This window comes from Chanodichthys erythropterus, chromosome 3 (genome assembly GCF_024489055.1).
Source record: "Chanodichthys erythropterus isolate Z2021 chromosome 3, ASM2448905v1, whole genome shotgun sequence".
Lineage (NCBI taxonomy): Eukaryota > Metazoa > Chordata > Actinopteri > Cypriniformes > Xenocyprididae > Chanodichthys > Chanodichthys erythropterus.
In genome coordinates this window covers 12,123,767-12,144,196 of record NC_090223.1, presented here as the reverse complement: position 1 = coordinate 12,144,196, position 20,430 = coordinate 12,123,767, and the positions used below count along the sequence as shown (strand labels likewise).

Sequence of the window (20,430 nt, the reverse complement as noted above, 5' to 3'; positions counted from 1 at the left end):
ATAAAGTTTAAAAGGTTGTTCTTGCTAAACAAGAAACAAAAAGGAATGTAACGACTTGGATGAGTTTGTTGCATCAGACTGGTTGCTTTGAACGAATGGTACATTTTCTTGGATACTAACGAGTGCCATTTCAAGCTGACTCACTGATAAAAAGAGACATGGAGAGACAGGACACCCCTGCCTAATTCCTCTTGTAATATCGAATCTAGGAGAAGTACCATTTGAAAACTTTATAAAAATGGCAACTGAGTTTTAACAGTTGCAAAAAAACTGTGTCAAAGAGGAACTGATGCTCTACAGAGTCAAATGCTTTATATTACATCTACATAATATAATTATTTTTCTATGATTTCAGTCAATATTACAATTTGTCTGCATATTCAAATCAGTCAATGACTTGCACAGACTTCATCAGAAATACTTTAATTCAACACAAAAAGACAATCTAATCACACGCAAGTCCCACCCCTGAAAGTTCTGGAACTTTGAAAAAGTACTACTTCGGGACCAGGTACTTCAATTAGACTCTGGTTCCCATGGGCAAAACACCCCAAAGTTCCGAGTACTTGGGTAAAGTTCCTGCGGTGGACACATGGCTCTAGACATGACAATAGGAAGCGATTAAATCAATCAAAAACCACAGCCAATGAGAAGAGTGTGTGGGCGGGCTCTCTGGGCAAGAGCACAGCTGACATTGATGAACCTCATGACACACTCTTAAAACCTTTGTGTTCACCTCTGTGGGAATGAGACTTTTGTACCAGTCGCACTGAGAAATTTAAAATAATACCAAAACTGCATAGTGTTTTATGATAATTGTTCATATTAAACCTTATAGACATTTGGGTAAAATTTCAGGTGATCTTAGCATGAGGAGAAACAATCTGGGGGAAGAGGGACAAAGGGAAAGAAATGTAAATTAAGGCAATATTGAGGTGATCCAACTTCTTGGGTTGACTTCGCTGTGGGGATAATAATTTTTCAAGGAGTTGTAATGTTAATTTCCTTCATTTTCTCTGAAAGTAGCCTTATCTTCCAGTTTCTCTCTGCGGTGGATCCTCTCATGTGTTTTCAGATGTGATGACACACTGAATCTCTTGTCACAGTGTGAACACTTGTAAGGTTTTTCTCCAGTGTGGATCCTCTCATGTCTTTTTAGATGATGTGACTGACTGAATCTCTTGTCACAGTGTGAACACTTGTAAGGTTTTTCTCCAGTGTGGATCCTCTCGTGTGCTTTCAGAGATGATAAATAACCGAATCTCTTGTCACAGTGTGAACACTTGTAAGGTGTTTCTCCAGTGTGAATCCTCTCGTGCTGTTTTAATTCGCTCACTGTAATAAAAGTCTTCTCACACTCAAAGCACATGAACTCTCTCACACCAGTATGTGTTTTCTGATGTCTCTTCAGGTTTGATGAGGTATGAAATGTTTTACCACATTGATCACATGTGAATGGCTTCTCTCCAGTGTGGATCCTCATGTGAATCTTAAGTTTACAATTGTTTGTAAAACCTTTCCCACACTGATAACATGTAAACTGATTCTCTCCAGTATGAACATCAATGTGAACATCAAGACTATATTTGTTTCTGAAATTGTTTCCACATTGACTACATATATAGGGCTTCTCTCCTGTGTGGATCTTCATGTGTTCCTTAAGATTTCCTTTTTGTGTAAAACTCTTTTCACATTGATTACATGTAAACTGTCTCTCTCCAGTGTGGATCCTCATGTGAAGCTCAAAATAACGTTTGGTTGTGAATCTCTTTCCACACTGATCGCATGTGAACGGCTTCTCACCAGTATGAACTCTCATGTGAACATCAAGACTTTGTTTGGTTGTGAAGCTCTTTCCACAATGATCACATGTGAACGGTCTCTCTCCCGTGTGGATCTTCATGTGTTCTTTAAGATTTCCTTTTTGTCTGAATCTCTGTCCACACTGAGTGCATATGCATGGCTTCTCACCAGTGTGGATTCTCATGTGAACATCAAGACTATGTTTGGTTGTGAAACTCCTTCCACACTGATCACATGTGAACATCATCTCTCCAGTGTGGATCCTCATGTGAACCTCAAGAGTATAACTGTTTGTGAATCTCTTTCCACACTGATCACATGTAAACAGCTTCTCACCAGTATGAACTCTCATATGAACATCAAGATTTCCTTTGGTTGTGAAGCTCTTTCCACAATGATCACATGTGAACGCTCTCTCTCCCGTGTGGATCTTCATGTGTTCTTTAAGATTTCCTTTTTGTCTGAATCTCTGTCCACACTGAGTGCATATGTATGGCTTCTTACCAGTGTGGATTCTCATGTGAACATCAAGACTATGTTTGGTTGTGAAACTCCTTCCACACTGATCACATGTGAACATCTTCTCTCCAGTGTGGATCCTCATGTGACGCTCTAGATTTCGTTTGCTTGTAAAACTCTTTCCACATTGATCACATGTGAACGGTCTCTCTCCAGTGTGGATCTTCATGTGAACATTAAGACTTCCTTTTTGTCTGAATCTCTGTCCACACTGAGTGCATACGCATGGCTTCTCTCCTGTATGAACTCTTATGTGAATCTCAAGATGACATTTGTACGTGAAACTCTTTCCACACTGAGTGCAGGTGAAAGATTTATTGGCTCTTCTTTTCTTTAAAAATGTCTTTTTAGTCTTTGAGCGACTCAAAGGTTTTTCTCCAGGTTTGTCATGATGTTTCTCCTCCACTTCACTCAGTTCTTCACTCTCCTCCTCCTCTTTAATCATATCTAAAATGAAAGAAAAAAGATCCAAAGAGAGAAATACACATATTAACATAAAAATGAGCCCTGATGTAATAGCATAAATTAGACAACTGCAACAAAATATAGTCATTACTTTGATGCCTTTTTATAAATTAATGAATGTTAAGTAATGTCCCTGAAACTTTCTAAGAATGAGGATCATTGATCTTCAATTATTATTTTTAAAACAATATTGACAAATCCCATGTTTCTGTAGTGAGAACTTCAAGGTGGAGTAAGTAGATTTTGAACATCACTATTTGGAAGTTATTCAGGTGACCCCAACAAATAAAATCACGTAACTAATCAGCATTAAGGCATTTCAGGAACATGAAGGGGTTTTTATGCATGTTTATGACAACTGTCAATAAATGTCATTCGCCCAATTATGCCATTTTTAATGCAAAGTTGACATTGTTTGAGATGTCTGTGTTAGGACAACTTGACAAATCAATACATCATAACCTATCAGTGTCTTTGTTATAACAACTTGACATTATTTAGCTTTATGGGTTAACATTACATTAAACTGTCATGTGGTTGGTTTTGACATTGGCTGTCATGAGGCCATTATAATAGTGTCATGATTTTTTTTCTTGACCTCAACTACAGTGGTACAAATTGACTTTGTGTTACGTGGCGTAGTTTTATTTTAAAGACCCATAGATGGCGTTGAAGTTCTGGATTGGTGGAAGCACGATGACGCCACGTGTTTCTGGCATAAATAGTGTGGATGGCGACAATGGAATCTCTCTCGCTGGGCTGGTTTCGCCGGTGTCTCTCTCTCTCTGCGTTTCCCCTCAAACACTTATCGTCCGCTCCCATGGGGCGTTTAGTCTGTATTTTGTTGTAGTTTAGTTTATATTTTTGATCTTTCATTGTTTTGTTCAATATGTTTTCCTTATATGATTAATTTTTAATTTTAACAGTAACAGGTAGTGGAGTTACTTAAACAGGTCACTGTTTATTAATGTAGTAAGCAGTGTTGGGCAGTAACGCGTTACTGTAACGCAGTAACTTTTGACAGTAACTAATACTGTAACGCATTACTTTTTAAATAAATGAACTCCGTTACCATTACCATATGGTGCGTTGTCCGTTACTTTTTTAAATTAATACATTTTGGCTGAAGTGTAGCCTACAGCCTAACCTGTTTACAGCAGCGACGCATTGTATTGGTGGATGCCAGAGCAGGAGCTGTCCGGTGCTGAACTTCTGACCTGTCCTGACCTGTCTGCCGTCCCTGATAACTCTGTTGCTTTATCCACACTTGAGGAGGAGGATGGGGTTAATTTCCCTTCTATAGAACTGGTGGCAGGAAGGTTGAAAAATTCTCAAATACGAAACCTTGACTCATTTCTTTCCTATCTGAACGTTACTGAACGTGCTGATGTGACATTATTCGGACGTATGGTAATCCGTTTTCTGATGTTCCCTCTCGTACTACACTGATCGAACATGAGATTGACGTTGGCAATTCTTTGCCTATTAAACAGCACACGGAACAGGTAAGTCCTGAGAAACGAACTCAGCTGCAAAAAGAGGTGACGTTCATGCTTGATAACATCGCAGAGCCAAGCTTCAGCTCTTGGAGCTCACCCTGTTTGCTGGTCAAAAAGTCAGACGGTACATTTCGTTTTTGTACTGATTTTAGTCGCGTGAATGCTGTAAAACCAGATGGTTATCCATTGCCTCGTATGGAAGATTGCGTGGATCGCGTTGGAAATGCTGATTTCGTTACTAAAATCGACCTGCTTAAAGGTTACTGGCAGGTGCCTTTGTCAGATCGTGCGAAAGAGATCAGTGCATTTGTAACACCAGACCATTTCCTACATTAAACCGTAATGGCTTTCAGTTTACGAAATGCACCGGCAACCTTCCAACGATTAGTAAATCGTGTTATTGATGGCATGCATAATGTAGAGGCATACTTGGATGACTTGGTTGTTTATAGCACGTCTTGGTCAGAGCATTTAGAACAACTTGACTTATTGTTCCGTTGTCTGTCTCTTGCTAACCTTACGGCTAATTTAGCCAAGTGCGAATTTGGTCGTGCAAAGGTAACATACTTGGGAAAGATTGTTGGTGGCGGACAAGTTCGCCCTGTCGAATTGAAAGTCGTGGCTATTATTAATTTTCCTGTGCCTACGTTGCGCCGAGAGCTTCGTCGATTCATGGGTATGGTTGGGTATTACAGGAGTTTTTGCAAAACCTTCTCTGCTGTCGCCTCTCTCTTAACGGATCTTCCTAGTCCTAAGGTACCGTTTGAGTGGATGGAACGTGGAACGTGTCAATGGAGTTAAGAAAATCAAAGCACTTTTGACAAATTTTCCTGTTCTCTCTGCTCCTGAAGTTTCGTCCCAGTTTCTACTTGCTGTTGATGCAAGTGATACCGGTGACGGTTCTCCTTCAATGTGATCAAGTTGGTGTTGAGTATCACGTTTGTTATTATCCTTGGACTTTAACATTTCGATGTTTATATTGGTTCTGTTTCTTATCCCGTTTCTTATCTGTTGGTATTACTGAACCGAATGAAGAATAATAACCAACGTCTGATGCGCTGGAGTTTGTTATTACAGGCTCGTGGGTTAATTCTACACATTCGTGGTAATGATAACCTTATTGCTGATGCCTTATCCTGTGTTTAAATTTAATAAATTGTATGTACCCTTTACTTCAAGTAAAGAAGGTATTTATTTTTTTCTACTATTTATTCACTTAAAGGTGAGGGTGTTACGTGGCCGTGTAATACAGTATCACGTCAGACAGTGCATTGTAGTATCCCTGAGGAAAACTTCAATTCATTTACTGCTTTAGGAGAGGAAGAATTGTCTAAACTTGTTAAATCATCAAAATCAACAACATGTATGTTAAACCCTATACTGACCAAGCTATTGAAAGAGATGCTTCCAGAGGTCATAGATCCTCTTTCTTAATATCGTCAATTCATCTTTATTACTAGGATACATACCAAAAAAGTTTAAGCTGGCTATTATTAAACCTCTTATTAAAAAACCACAACTTGATCGTAGAGATCGATCTCAAATCTCACGTTTCTGTCAAAAATACTAGAAGAGGCAGTTTCATCACAACTATGTTCCTTTTTAGAATTAAATAGTATCTGTAAGGGTATTTCAGACAGGATTTAGATCATAGACCATAGTACTGAGACTGCTCTCATTAGAGTTACTAATGATTTGCTCTTATCAGAGTATCATGGAGTACCGCAAGGCACAGTACTAGGACCGTTGCTTTTCACTCTGTACATGCTACCCTTGGGAGATATAATCAGGAAGCGTGGCGTTAGTTTTCATTGTTACGCTGATGATACTCAGCTCTATATCCCTTCGCACCCTGACGAAACTTACCAATTCGCAAAATTAATGGAATGCGTAACTGATATAAAAAGTAGTAATTTCCTACTACTAAATTCAGAAAAAATAGAGATTCTGATTTTTGGACCAAAAACTTCTTCACATAATAACCTATAATACTGTCTAACACTCAATCGCTGCTCTGTTAAGTCTTTGTCGTCAGCTAGGAACCCGGGTATGCTCTTTGATACCAATCTTTCATTTGAAGGCCATGTTACTAGCATCTATAAAACCGCATTCTTCCATCTTAAAAATATATCTAAACTACGACATATGCTCTCAATGAAGAATGCAGAACAGTTAGTTCATGCGTTCATGACCTCGATGCTAGATTACTGTAATGCTCTACTGGGTGGTTGTTCCTCCCGCTTGATAAATAAACTACAGCTCGTACAAAATTCAACTGCTAGAGTTCTTACTAGAACTAGGAAGTGTGACCATATTAGCCCAGTTCTGTCATCACTGCATTGGCTTCCTGTGAAACATCTTGCTAATTACTTACAAAGCACTAAATGGTTTAGCTCCCCAGTACCTGAGCGAGCTATTAAAGCATTATAGGCCTTCACGTCTATTGCGATCTCAGAATTCAGGCAAGCTGATAAACCTAGAATATCAAAATCAACCGCAGGCAGTAGATCCTTCTCCTATTTCTTCCTAGCATTTTTAGGGAAGCAGACACATCTGCAGTTTAAATCTAGACTAGAAACGCATCTCTTTAACCTGGCATACACATAACACATCATAAATTTATATTTTCAAATCCGTTAAAGGATTATTAGGCTGCATAAATTAGGTCAGCCGGAACCGGGAACACTTCCTATAACACCAGATGTTCTCGTTACATCAGAAGAAAAATGGCATCTACGCTAATATTAGTCTTTCTGTTTATCCCGAGGTTTATCGTAGTCAACCGGATCTGGGCCGTATCCAGGTGAGATCGAGGACCTGCGCCTTGACATGACCACAATGCAGCCCTGAAGTATCAGCAGAGATTGAGTCAACTAGATCATGCATTGTGAAGGCCTCATTGACACGACAACCAGTGGCACTGTTCGCCAGAGGAGAACTGGCCCCCCGACTAAGCCTAGTTTCTCCCAAGGTTTTTTTTCTTCTCCATTTTAACACCTGTTTGACACCTGATGTCACCTGTTGGAGTTTGGGTTCCTTGCCACTGTCACCTTTGGCTTGCTTAGTTGGGGACACTTGACATTTGATATTTAACAGTGCTTTGATCTGCCTGCATTGACACCATTTTCTTTAAGAGCTGCTATGCAGCCAATATTATATACCAGTTATCAATGTAAAGCTGCTTTGACATAATAAAGGTGACTTGACTTGACATTGATGAACCTTATGACACATAATACGTTCACCTCTGCAGGAATGAGACCTTTGTACCAGTCGCACTGAGACATTTAAAATGATACCAAACATGCATAGTGTTTTATGAAAATTGTTCATATTAAACCTTATAGACTTTTGGGTAAAATTTCAGGTGATTTCAGCATGGGGAGAAAAGATAAGAGGGGCAAAGGGAAAGAAATGTAAATTAAGACAACATTGAGGTGATCCAACTTCTTGTGATGGCGTCTCTGTGGGGATTAGGGCTGGGTACCGAACTCGATACTTTTTAGGTACCGATCGAACTGCCTCGATACTACCGAGTATCGAAAAGTGTCTTGTCATTCGGTACCAAATTTCGGTACCTCAGAATGGAGCCGAGTAGAGGGGCGGCGAAATGCTTTCGCTGTCTCGTTGAGGAGCAAGTAACGTTGCACTACATTATTATTTATATCTAAATATATAAAACTATACGCGCGAGAGAGACCCTATGTGCGAGAGGGCGAGTGAATCAACGGTTTCGTTTTCAGTTTATCTCCGAATGGACGGGTGAGAAACAGCTGTTTATGTGAGCAACCGGTTCACTACAGATAATACTGTTAACAGAAAACAAAAGTGTCGCACTGCCTGCAGAAACAGCGGAACGCGCAATGTTTTTTAGACTAGTTATGGACAGGTACAACACACAGCAGCTTTACATCAGCGTTCGTCCCTCAAGTCTATGGAAACACGCGACCGGTTCGTGACAGGCTCGTTCGCCTGCACGAGCACAGGCTCTGCCTCTGGCTCCAGAACGCAAACAATTCTGCTGAAAAAGGGGTATCAGCATCCTCCTGATACTGCGGATAATCTGCGGGTCGGGCCAAGTAATAAAAAAATAACATTCAAATTAATTGCAGGTGGATGAGAGATGAATCATTAATGTGTTGATTTTAATAAAGACACAGAACTCTTATTTCAACGAACTTGCGTCACTCTTACTTCCGCTTTGATCTTGTTAATAATAATTAATTTTTTGAAGAAGAACAATTGCTGAGTGATTTAAAAAGAGCCTCACATACTGAATTTTTGCATTGAAAACTAAACTTTATTAAAACTATTTGCACTGATTTATTGTGTTGGGTAAATTTAGTTAATTTGTGCTTTTTTATTCCCCGCAGTGGCTCAGGAGATGAGTCTTTGAGTCTGAAAAAAGTCAACAAAATTAAAATATAAAACAAATTTTTTTTTTTTTTTTGAGGTTATGTAATCTTGTTTAAACAGATTTTATAAAATTGGTATCGAAAAAGGTATCGTTTAGGTATCGGTATCGAAGTCAAGGTATCGTATCGTCTCGGTATCGAAAATTTTTGAACGATACCCAGCCCTAGTGGGGATAATAATTTTGCAAGGAATTCAAATGTTAATTTCCTGAATTTTTTCAGAGAGCAGCCCTATCTTCCAGTTTCTTTAGTCTTACACACCTGCGGCTTCTCTCTGATGTGGATCTTCTCATGCCTTTTCAGATTTGTTGACCGATTGAATCTCTTGTCACAGTGTGAACACTTGTGATGTTTTTTTCCCGTGTGGATCCTTTCATGTGTTTTCAGATTTGCTGACACATTGAATCTCTTGCCACAATGTAAACACTTGTGAGGTTTTTCTCCAGTGTGGATCATCTCATGTCTTTTCAGAGATGCTGACAGACTGAATTTTTTGTCGCAATCTGAACACTTGTAAGACTTTTCTCTAGTGTGAATTCTCTGGTGTTTTTTAAAAACATTTGCTGTAGTAAAAGTCTTCTCACACTCAAAGCACACATACTCTCTCAAACAAGTACATATTTTCTGATGTGTCTGTAAACTTTGCCGCTGTGAAAAACTCTTTCCACACACAGAACATGAATATGGCTTCTCCTTCATATGAACTGTCAGGTGTTTCTTCAGGTTTGATGAGGTAAGAAACGTTTTGCCACATTGATCACATGTGAATGGCTTCTCTCCAGTGTGGATCCTCATGTGAATCTCAAGACTATAATTGGTTGTGAAACCTTTCCCACACTGTTCACACTTGAATGGCTTCTCTCCAGTATGAACTGTCATGTGAACATCAAGACTTTGTTTGTATGTGAAATTGTTTCCACATTGACTACATATATAGGGCTTCTCTCCAGTGTGTTTCTTCATGTGTTCCTTAAGACTTCCCTTTTGTGTGAAACTCTTCTCACATTGATCACATGCGAATGGTCTCTCTCCAGTGTGGATCCTCATGTGAAGCTCAAGATTACGATTGTTTGAGAATCTCTTTCCACACTGATCACATGTGAACGGCTTCTCACCAGTATGAACTCTAATGTGAACATCAAGACTTTGTTTGGTTGTGAAGCTCTTTCCACACTGATCACATGTGAACGGTCTCTCTCCACTATGGATCCTCATGTGAATCTCAAGATTACGATTGTTTGAGAATCTCTTCCCACACTGATCACATGTGAATGGCTTCTCTCCATTGTGGATCCTCATGTGAACATCAAGACTTTGTTTGGTTGAGAAACTCTTTCCACACTGAGTGCAGGTGAAAGATTTATTGGCTCTTGTTTTCTTTGAAAATGTATTTTTAGTCTTTGAGAGACTCAAAGGTTTTTCTCCAGGTTTGACATGAGGTTTCTCCTCCACTTCACTCAGTTCTTCACTCTCCTCCTCCTCTTTAATCATATCTAAAATAGAAGAAAAAAGATCCAAAGAGAGAAATTTTCATATATACATAAAAGGGAGCCCTGATGTAAGCCATATCAGCATTACCAGCAGCCATATCACCCTGTAGCCCAAGACTGGTTGCCCACTGAAGCTGGATGGGAGACCTCCTGGGAAAATTAGGTTGCTACTGGAAGAGGTGTTAGTGAGGCCAGCAGGAGGTGCTCACCCTGTGGTCTGTGTGGTTCGGCAAACACAAACACACCAAGCTTGTTCGAGATGCATCGGCTTCCCGCAGAGCGATCAGCGCATGACATCAAATCACCGTGAGAATGATCCAAAAGTACAAGGAGTCGTATGCTCTTCAAACGCTCCCGTGGATCTGCGGCACTCAGATGTCACCCGCTGCTCCGATGGATCTTGAACAAGCCTTCATTGGCATCCAATCACAGCTTGCCATATTTTTTTTTTAAGGACGGAGATTACAGTCGAGCTGCTATTAGCTCGATTAGCTGCCATTTCAAAAATGGCAGTCACAAGTTTCTTGTTTGGCAAGCGGTTCTTACTTCTAGCTCTGCAATGTTTTTGTGCTACTTACAAACCACTTTTCCTGGTTCGGAGCTGGTGCTTTGGGTGTCGAAAGACAAAGAACTGATTTGAAACTAGACTCTGGCTCCAAACCAGCACTCAAACTGCCTTGGTGGAAAGGGAGCATCTGTGGTCTTTAAAAATCAGGAAGTCTTTCAAAAAGAGCAGGGGTTTAACCCCGACATCCTGGCCAAATTTTCCCACTGACCTCTGTCCATTAACATGGCCTCCTAAACATCCCCATATTCCGATTGGCTTCATCATTCCTTCTCCTCTTCACCAATTAGCTGGTGTGTGGTGGTTGTTCTGGTGCAATATGGCTGCCGTCGCATCATCCAGGTGGATGCTGCACATTGGTGGTGGTGAAAGTGGTGGAGGTACTCAAAGCACTAAACTGCTTTGAGTACCTAGAAAAGCGCTATATAGATGTAATGGATTATTAATTATTATTTATAGCAGAAACTAGACAACTGCTATAAAATATCACTTTGATGCCTTTTTATAAATTAGTGAATGTTAACGATCTTCAGTTATAATTTTTAAAACAAAACAAATCCCATGTTACTGTACTGAGAATTTCAAGGTGGAGTAAGAAGATTTTAGAAAAACACTTTGGAAGTTAGTCTGTTGACGCCAACAACAATCAGGTAACCAATCAGCATTAGGGGACGTAGCTATAATGTTGAGGAGAGAGAATGAGTAACACCATGTCGTGACCAGACGCGATGCGGTAAGATTCCAGCAACAAGCAATTTGACCGTCCACACCAGACACAAAGCGACAGTGAGAATCGATAAAAAATTAATCAAAAACCAAGTCAACCAGAAGAGAGTGTGTTGCTATTCCAGCCGCGACGTTGCAGAGGAAATAGAAACCGTTTCAAAAACAGAACATTTGCGTGTCGCTGTCGAGGATGGTAAGGACAAAAACTCAGATTAAGAGTCTGTCTGTTTGCATTTTGAATGTCAAAGAGCGTTCAACCAATCAATTTCACACATGGCGGGTTTGTTGCTGTGCATTTGGTACAACATGGACACATGACACGTTCAGAATTAATAGACTTTTAATAAACTACAGAACCACAAAACCACACTTTGTTTCTGACAAATCACTCCCAAATCTGAAATTAGCAGCACAGTAATTACTAACACAGTAAAGGGTAGGCTATTTAAATAAAATTATAATGACAATTAATTGAACAAACTGTAATAAATAAAGAACACGCTGTTCCAGTAAAATATCACATTTGAGTTTTAACAAGCTCCTATATTTTGCAGGAAATTCATTTAGATTGATAATAACAGGTAAAGGGTTGTTGATCTCCTTAGTAACTTCTTTACAGTTGAAGCCAAAATAAGTCCACACTTCAGCTCTGTATACCACAAGAGCAGAATAACTATCACCTTGTTAGCTGGGTTTGCTAATGCTAACACTAACGATGCATGCACAGTGATGTAGTCTAGTTTTTTTGTACTGAGTATACCATGATTTTTCCCCTCATAGCCCAGAGCGACACCACATAAGCACCACCACACTCACTAATGCATATGCAACTGATCTCTGCTACATGTAATTGAGAATATTCTGAAACAATGCTTATGTGTGTGTTATCAACATGTCAATTTATTATAAGCAACACAAGACTTTAACAGCCAATGACATTTTACAGCTGGAGAGACTGGACTGATTTTCTACTGTTTAGTGTCAATCACCAACCAACAATCCGATCTTTTTTTTCCCTCGTCTCAAGAAATATCTGCGTACACACAAAACCACTGAAACGACTCAAAACGATGTAGTGTACATGCCAGACCAGTATGTGGCGCTGTAATTCTGCCACAGAGATACACTTAAAACAGTGAATAAGACTTGGAGCTTGCGCATAAACCTTGTGCGCTGTATACAAACTAAAGTAAAGCTTAGAAATAACGAAGATCAGTATGTCACAATATCACCCTGTTTGGACTTTTCACCATTTGTTTTGCACCATTTCCTGTCAGTCTGTCATAGTTATGCATTTTGATTCACAAGCTTGCCATTCAATTCAACATCAGTTATTTTGGATATATATCAGGTACAGTACATGGCAAATTTTCTCACGAAAAAAAAAAAAAAAAACTGTAAAATAAACATGAGTAACACGTTAATATTGAAGGTTAAAATGAACTGATTTGTATACAAAATTAAATTACACTTAAGGGAATGTTAAAAATAATAAAGTTTTAACAGGTCTACTAACTTTAAAATAATTTCTACTCTAATTCTTTTGTTGTTGTTTTTGTTGTTTTTAAATATAAACATTTAAATAGTGGCTGTCAACTTGACAGATTTACTCAAATATGCATACAATGGATATTTACCTGAACTTTAGCTGCAAGTTTATTAGAAATTCACATTTGAATTTTTCTGTGAGATGGACAATTAAACATTTACTTGAGCTTTAGCTTTAAATTTACTAAAATATCACATTTTAATATTACTGAGAGATTTAAAAATCATCACTGCGTATCGGAAATGAGTGCAGATTCTCTAATAAAGTGCAGATGTAATGTGTAAGCAGTGGCTCCACCATAAGAATAATGTACAATGGGACATTTAAGATTATTTACAAGTCATTACCTTCACAAATAACTGGAATGGAATTTAAAAATTATAATGATACAAATATTTTTTAGTATAATGGTCTGCATGTAAATTGCATGCATCATATTTTTTGTCCTGTGCTAGTCTGAACTAGGCCTTTGCAATGGACTATATGCACGGTTACTTCTTGGTTGTTGTTAAGGCTGCTCTGGGATTTCCGGTGAACTGTTAGCTGTTCATTCTCTACTCGCTATACATCGACACAAAACCATCAATGGTTGACTTTTTAATGTTGTATTTATATTTTCATGCAGTTATCACATTTACCTAATTTTCCAATAAACCAGTTTGTTGATTGCAATAAAGACTAAGCTATTCAGACCAGTGGTGTAGTCTAGTTTTTTGTAGTGAGTATACTGTGAACCCCCCGACCCCCCGACATATTATATTGTAATAATTAAGTTATAATAGGCCTCCTAGGCCTAACTTAATTCTTTTTTTTTTTTTTATGTATTTTTTTAAATATAAACATTTAAATGGTGGCTGCCAACTTGATGGATTTATTCAAACAGTCATTATATAGGCTATTGAAGAACATTAAAAATTATAATTAATATGTAATATGGTGCATACATTTAACTAAATGCTCCTCTCGAGTTCATTTTTGGTCACGAGTTTATGGTCACTGAATATTGAAATTTGTTCTGAGGTAACATTTCAGGCATGAAAACGGGTCAGGGGTGAAAAAGGTGAGAAGGATATTACCCCTCTAGGGGGGTCCGGTCGCATGCTCCCCCGGAAGAAAAATTTAAATATTCCACATTTTAAAGCATCAATCTGATGCATTTTGAGATGCTTTTTTTGCCAACCTGGGGAGAGCTGGAGAAACTTAACTTCAGCCATGAGACAAAAATGATTATGGCCTCCTTACTAAGTATTATGCAAGCCATTTCATGCCAGCCTGTCACTGGGTCTAACATTTACAGTATATTTGGGGGAAGAACCTAACGCTATGATTGGTCGAAATCTTCTTCTTTTGCTGTTGCTTGATTTGAGGACTGCGCGTGCACAGAGGCGTCATCAGGTTTTTGCGTAGCTTAGAGTTACAAATCGTACCAGCGTACTTTGAAGTCAAAATGCGTATCCGCTACGTAAATTGTGTACAGGTTGGCAGGTCTACTTATTAGAAAGGTGGACCACTTTACCTTCTGCCTTGTCAGTCCCCTCACCTCAAAATCTAACTCCTCAAAAACGGTAGCATTAGCTAATAGATTTCCACCAGAGCTTTAGCTAGCTGGCTAACGTTGTGTTCTCTCCTACTGTGTTCAATGACTCAATTCATCAAGCTGTAGCTAACGTTAGCTAAGTCTATGTCAACAGAGCTCCTGGGTAACTTATATACCAGAAAATATTAAAATTATTGAAACCATTCAGGGCTCAACGCTAAGGATTTTTTCTGCTGGCCCAGTTGGGCCAGTAGTTCAAATTTTTACTTGACCCGCCGAAATTTTCCAGGCCCCACAACAAAAAAATTAATAAAAGTAAAAGACAAGAAAATGGGCCTATAAAATAAGCATAGTTATTGATTTCATTGTTTTTGATAAATTTAACTTCAATACATAAGGTTATGACACCAAAAGCTACTAGATATATTTTAAATATTATTAGACAAATAAACAGTAAGTAGTAAAATAGTAACAAATAATCAAATTACGAGTAATAGCACAAATAAATACAACAGAACAAACATATAAATGAAATGGTGCTTTTCAAGTTTTTTATGTAGGTTTAAACAGAAGATTTTCAGGTACAGAAATTGTAATCTAATGTATAACTATAGAATAGATAACTTTATTAAAGTTAATCAAGAGCAGTTACAGATGCATAAACATTTTTTTAATGTTCAAAATATAAAACTTTAAATACTGTTATTTGAAATTTTTAAAAATGAAGACACTTTAAATGTGAAATTTAACCCGCCAGTAGGTGGCAGCGAATCACTGTTAATGAGCGAATCATTGAGATTCAACCGATTCATTCAAGCAGCTGATTCATTCAGGAAGTGTTGCTGAGAGACGCAAAACAATTCGGTGGACTTTGGAACTATTTTCGTTGGCGAGATACAGCGAAACAGACGATTTGGTGTCTAAAATGTAAGTCACTTGATATTAAGTTCTTGTTCATTAAATTGTATGCTGAATAAAATCAATATCACATTTGTAATCATGCTAATATTTGGAGAAAAACGGAGCTCTTTGTGTAATATTGATTAACTTTATTAAATTATATATGAAATATATACAGGGCCATACATTTTTGCAACTTATCTTGAATTTTGGGGGCATTTTAATAGACTAAATCACGCAGTGAAAGCGTACACTTTAACCGTAGGTAACAATAACTATGCTGTTTCTAGTAACATAAGACACAATATTTAGCCTACGATATTATAGACGATATATAACGCACACCCTACAGCACTGGCCCGATCGGGCAAGTGACCGGTGCGTCTACTGTCCCGAGCGTCGATCGTTCACACTGGCCCCGGGCCATCGGGCAGTCCTGTCGAGCCCTGCCATCACTCACCAAATTCAGTCAGGTAAATCGCCGAGGCCAGGCGTGCTTTCAGCTTCTGATGGTGGTCTGTGATGCAAGGCTCTTCGCGTTAATATTTCCTTTCAAAAAAAAATTCTCATCGAATCTACACGATTCAAGTAGGTCACCTATTTTGGTTTCAAAACGGCGAATTTCGCCGAAAGGTGAGGGATTTTCATGCCTGAACATTAGCCTAAATTTGACGTTACGTGACATTGTTTACAAGCTGTTATTAACGTCTTTCTGCAGTTGAAACACCGATTATGCGAATACACAAGACATGATATGGATTTCATTAAGCTGTTCTGTATCTTTTAACATACCTTTAGAAGTTCATTCATGTTTATTCAACGCTGAAACTGGTATGAAAACAGAGTAGAGGGTCAGTTCATGTGTGCTTTACGCTACCGGCGTTACACATCAAAGAGCGCCAAAACGGTATTTATGTTGTTTTTTTTATTTCGTTGTAAAATGGGCAGAATTTGAAATATGAAACTTTGTTTCATGTCAAAAGCAACAAACCACAAATCTTATTGTGATTTATTGGATGGTTACGTATCCTTGTGCTTTTTTAAGTGGGTATACGGAAATCCTTGATCTTTCCTAGTGGGTATACGGCGTATACCTGCGTATCACGTAGACTACACCACTGATTCAGACCATTTAAAAACACTGTGTCTGTAATTAGATACACATGCTTTTTTCCCCCAATATTTAATTTTTGAAGCTTTTTTTCACATAAAAAGTGTGACCGCTCCCTCTCTTACAGTTACTAGAAAACTGTCACTCATCATCATTTGCAATCTCACAACGTTACCTTTATATAAATAAAGTTATCTACACTGCATAATGAATATCTTACTTACATCGTGTCTTTGTTTGTTAATGAGAGGATTCAGTGAGCAGAACTCAGCAAACTCCAGTGTTTTGAGCGCTGAGTGGATTATAACTTAAAAACTCCTGATTGGCCAACATTGCGTTCAAAGCGTCAACAAACTTGTCTGTGATTGGCTACATTTCTCAGAAATATGCCGTAAATCGGACCATTTCACGTTTTCGAGAGCTCAAAATGCAATGGAGGGTTTCCCAAATCTGTTTCGCCAATCATATTATATTATTACAATATCAGCTGAGGGTGCTCCTGCTTGTTTGAGGGTGCTTATATTGAAATGTTTTACCCATGTTTTAATTTTTTTAAGAAAAAATGATCAGTGATCAAACATTAATTGACGGACCCCCTGCAGTACAGCTACGGACACCCTAGGTTGAGGTAATTACAATCTTTTACACTAAAACTAACATTAACTCTGAACTAATGTAAATAAAGAACAAATTTGTGTACCAACATCCTCCTGCAGGTTAAAATAAAATTTAGTTTGACCTGAGGTTGACAATTAATATGAAAGTTTCTCAAACCTCCCTTTACTGACCATTTGTTGATAACAAACACACATTTGTGATCTTCAGCATCATGAATGAATGAAGAATAAACACCAACCTCTTTGTTCTTCAGTATCTTCAGTGTGTTTCATTCTGCAGGGTTCTGGATCACTCATGTTCTCACTGTCCTCTTTAATAAACTCAGTCTTTGCAGATTTCATCTCTTCCTGATGCTTTATTGGGGAATTATAGTGGGAGGAGCTTCATTGACTGTGAAACCCAGTGTGGGAGGAGCATCGCTGATGATGTGACCGAGATGGAAGGAGCTGATTTGCTAAAAAAAAATAATATATAAATATATCAGTTTGAATTTGTTTTTATACTAATTGACACTTGCCCATCACTCTATTCATTCTAAAAGTTGCTAATAAATAAATATTTTTTTATTGCTAATCCTAACATTATTCTTCTTTTTCAAACAAATACAGTTAGATATCAAGAAACGTAGAAATAAAGTAATGTAATGTCATTCCTTGTAAATAGAAATAACGGTAAGAAAAACTGTTGAAAGCATACAGAAATATATGCACTTTTAACCAACAATTTCCCTCAGTCTGCTGACAGCAATGAAATGAGCTTTAAGTGTCAATTTACAGCAGATCTGAAGACATCAGCATAATAAATGAGGTGAAAACAGGAACTATTGACATGAAATAAAGAGTGTTTTCAGCAGTTTCTCTGTTAACATTGATGATTCTCAGACTATCATCACCAGAATCTGCACCACCCATTGAAACTCTGAGTAAACAATCCATTACAACTCTTTTTAAAAGTGCATTTCAACGCCAGCATTATTGATCATTTTCACAAAACTGTATAAACATAAAAAATATCAAAATAAAGACCATTTTAAACGAGAGTATGAGAAAAGGTGTTTTTGTTAGTCATCTGGATCATAGAAAACAGCTATTTTAATTTGTAATAATAGGACATTTCACAATATTAATTTACTGAATTTTTGATTAAATAAATGCAGACTTGGTGAGCTTTCAAAAACATGCCTGTTCATTCTGTAACGGTAAAAGAAATGGTAGAAATAGAAGGCTACTCATTTAAAAATATTTCGTTGTGTGTTTTACAAGAAGTGCATCAGTCAATCAAACAAAGTGCATTAACACACACACACACCGAGAATAATGTAGCGGCGTCGAAGAAAAGAGAGTTTTACTCAGATGCAATAAACTTCATTGCTTAAGTATTCTCTGCATCAAGCAACAGCGAGTTTACACACTGACTTCATAGCACCATAACAACAGCATCACAGCACCATTAGCATCGTAAAACTACAAAGAAAACAAATAAAGAAACAACATACTTATCAAAGGAAAATAAACTCAAACAGCATTCACCAAGCAAACACTCGTTACATTAACTACACATTCAACATTGTTCAAATTAAATCGACAATATCATACCAAAGAAATACAAGAAAAACAATCAAACATACCTCGCTCTGCTTGTCAAAGGGACACTAAAACATTGAACCATTTCCAGACTCGAGAACAAACGTGCACTAGGCTTTCTTACTCGGTTTCTGTTCACTTGCATCCAATACGTTTAGTGCTCCCTCTAGTGGTGGCGCCAAACAAAGCGACTTAAGGACAAATGTCATTACATAGCCTAGGTTAAAAATGTTTTCAAGCAACCCCTCGAAATATAAATTGTCAGAAGTATCACCAATCTTATTCACGAATCTTCCTCTGTCTTTGTATCAGAGGTCATCTGGTTGTATCAGAGCTTCTGTAGACACAGCTGACAGTCTGTTTCTCGAGTCCTCGTACTGAAACACACACATAGTTAATTTATGATATTTAATTACAACTGATATTTCCAGGTGAGTAGCATATCTAAAACAATCCCAATTAAACATCTAAACTTCTGTCTTTGAATGGTCAAATGGCCTTATCTTTAATTGACTGTAAATGAAACTTATTCTGTGTGACACTAGAGCTTATAGAGAAAACAGCACTGATTTTCCACTTCTAATATAATCACCTCTTGGTTAACATTGTCCCAATAATAGTGAGTTTCACTGACGTCTGATGCACCAGCAGTGTCTCGTGACTCTCGTCCTGTTGGAGGAACAGTCAAATGTCAAAGTGTGTGTCGGATCATCTACTAAACACCAAACGAGAGCTAGACTTTACAACACAAAACTGAAAAGATTGAGTGGATCATTATTAATCAGTCAAACTCACCATTAATCTTTCTTTCTCAATTTGGTGGGGATTTTCCATCTATTCAAATGCAAACACATAAAACTTTGCTTATTTAAGGGGTGAAGGTTCACAACTTAAAATTCATAAATTAGGTGATATATCTGTCTCTATGTGTAACTGCTTTAATTACCACATGTGGCGATAATTGGTTCTTTGATGCTCGAAACAATCACCTTTTTCCTCCTCTTTGATCTCCACACTCTTCATCATCTGGAAGGATCCATCATGGTTTGGTCTGATTCCTGTGAATTCAATCTGATCCTCAGGCAGAGTTTCATGGTATTTCCTAATGATCATCATCACGTCATTGAGCCTGTTGCATCCATGGTACGGCAGCAAAGTTCCTTGATTATTATGCCAGAATGAGAGTATAGTTCCTAGCCACATCAGTTTTAGTACACAATATAACTACAGAAGAGTCAAGTTTTAAAAAGGAAAAATATTGAAATTCTTTGGTCATTTTTGAGCAAGATGCTAACGGTCTAATCAGATTCAATGATCTATGCTAAGCTATGCTAAAAGTGGTACCGCCAGTCCCGGAGATCGGCTGAATGGATTCAAAAACGGTAAAACTCAACTGTTTAACTCTAGGGGAGTTAGAAAATGAGCCTATTTTCAAAAAAGGAGATGTGTTCCTTTAAGGAAGAGTAAAATGTTCTTTTTTTTTTTTACACAAAATAAAAAGGCACTCTTTCCCTACATTTCCCAAATAGCCATAAACTAGTAAACAGAGATCATAAGAAGTGATACATACCTTTTAGTTATCCACAGATTAAATACTTATACAATACCAATTTATAACCCTAGCCCTCTATGGCCCTGTACTTACCCATT

The 20,430-nt window shown here is 37.9% G+C and overlaps 2 protein-coding genes across 2 annotated transcripts; both read right to left on the bottom strand.

Annotated features, from left to right (window-relative positions):
* Window positions 1-997: 997 nt before the first annotated feature.
* On the bottom strand, window positions 998-2,491 carry LOC137003311 (zinc finger protein 585B-like). The gene is made up of 2 exons (XM_067363425.1): window positions 1,170-2,491; window positions 998-1,088 (listed from the first exon to the last, which is right to left on the bottom strand). Exons 1-2 carry the CDS (start codon window positions 2,489-2,491, stop codon window positions 998-1,000), a joined length of 1,413 nt encoding a protein of 470 aa, XP_067219526.1.
* A 157-nt stretch (window positions 2,492-2,648) lies between these two features.
* On the bottom strand, window positions 2,649-18,901 carry LOC137017101 (zinc finger protein 227-like). Its single transcript, XM_067381059.1, has 4 exons — window positions 18,825-18,901; window positions 17,436-17,651; window positions 8,963-10,194; window positions 2,649-2,769 (listed from the first exon to the last, which is right to left on the bottom strand). Exons 2-4 carry the CDS (start codon window positions 17,536-17,538, stop codon window positions 2,764-2,766), a joined length of 1,341 nt encoding a protein of 446 aa, XP_067237160.1. The 5' UTR covers window positions 17,539-17,651; window positions 18,825-18,901; the 3' UTR covers window positions 2,649-2,763.
* Between the last annotated feature and the right edge of the window lie 1,529 nt (window positions 18,902-20,430).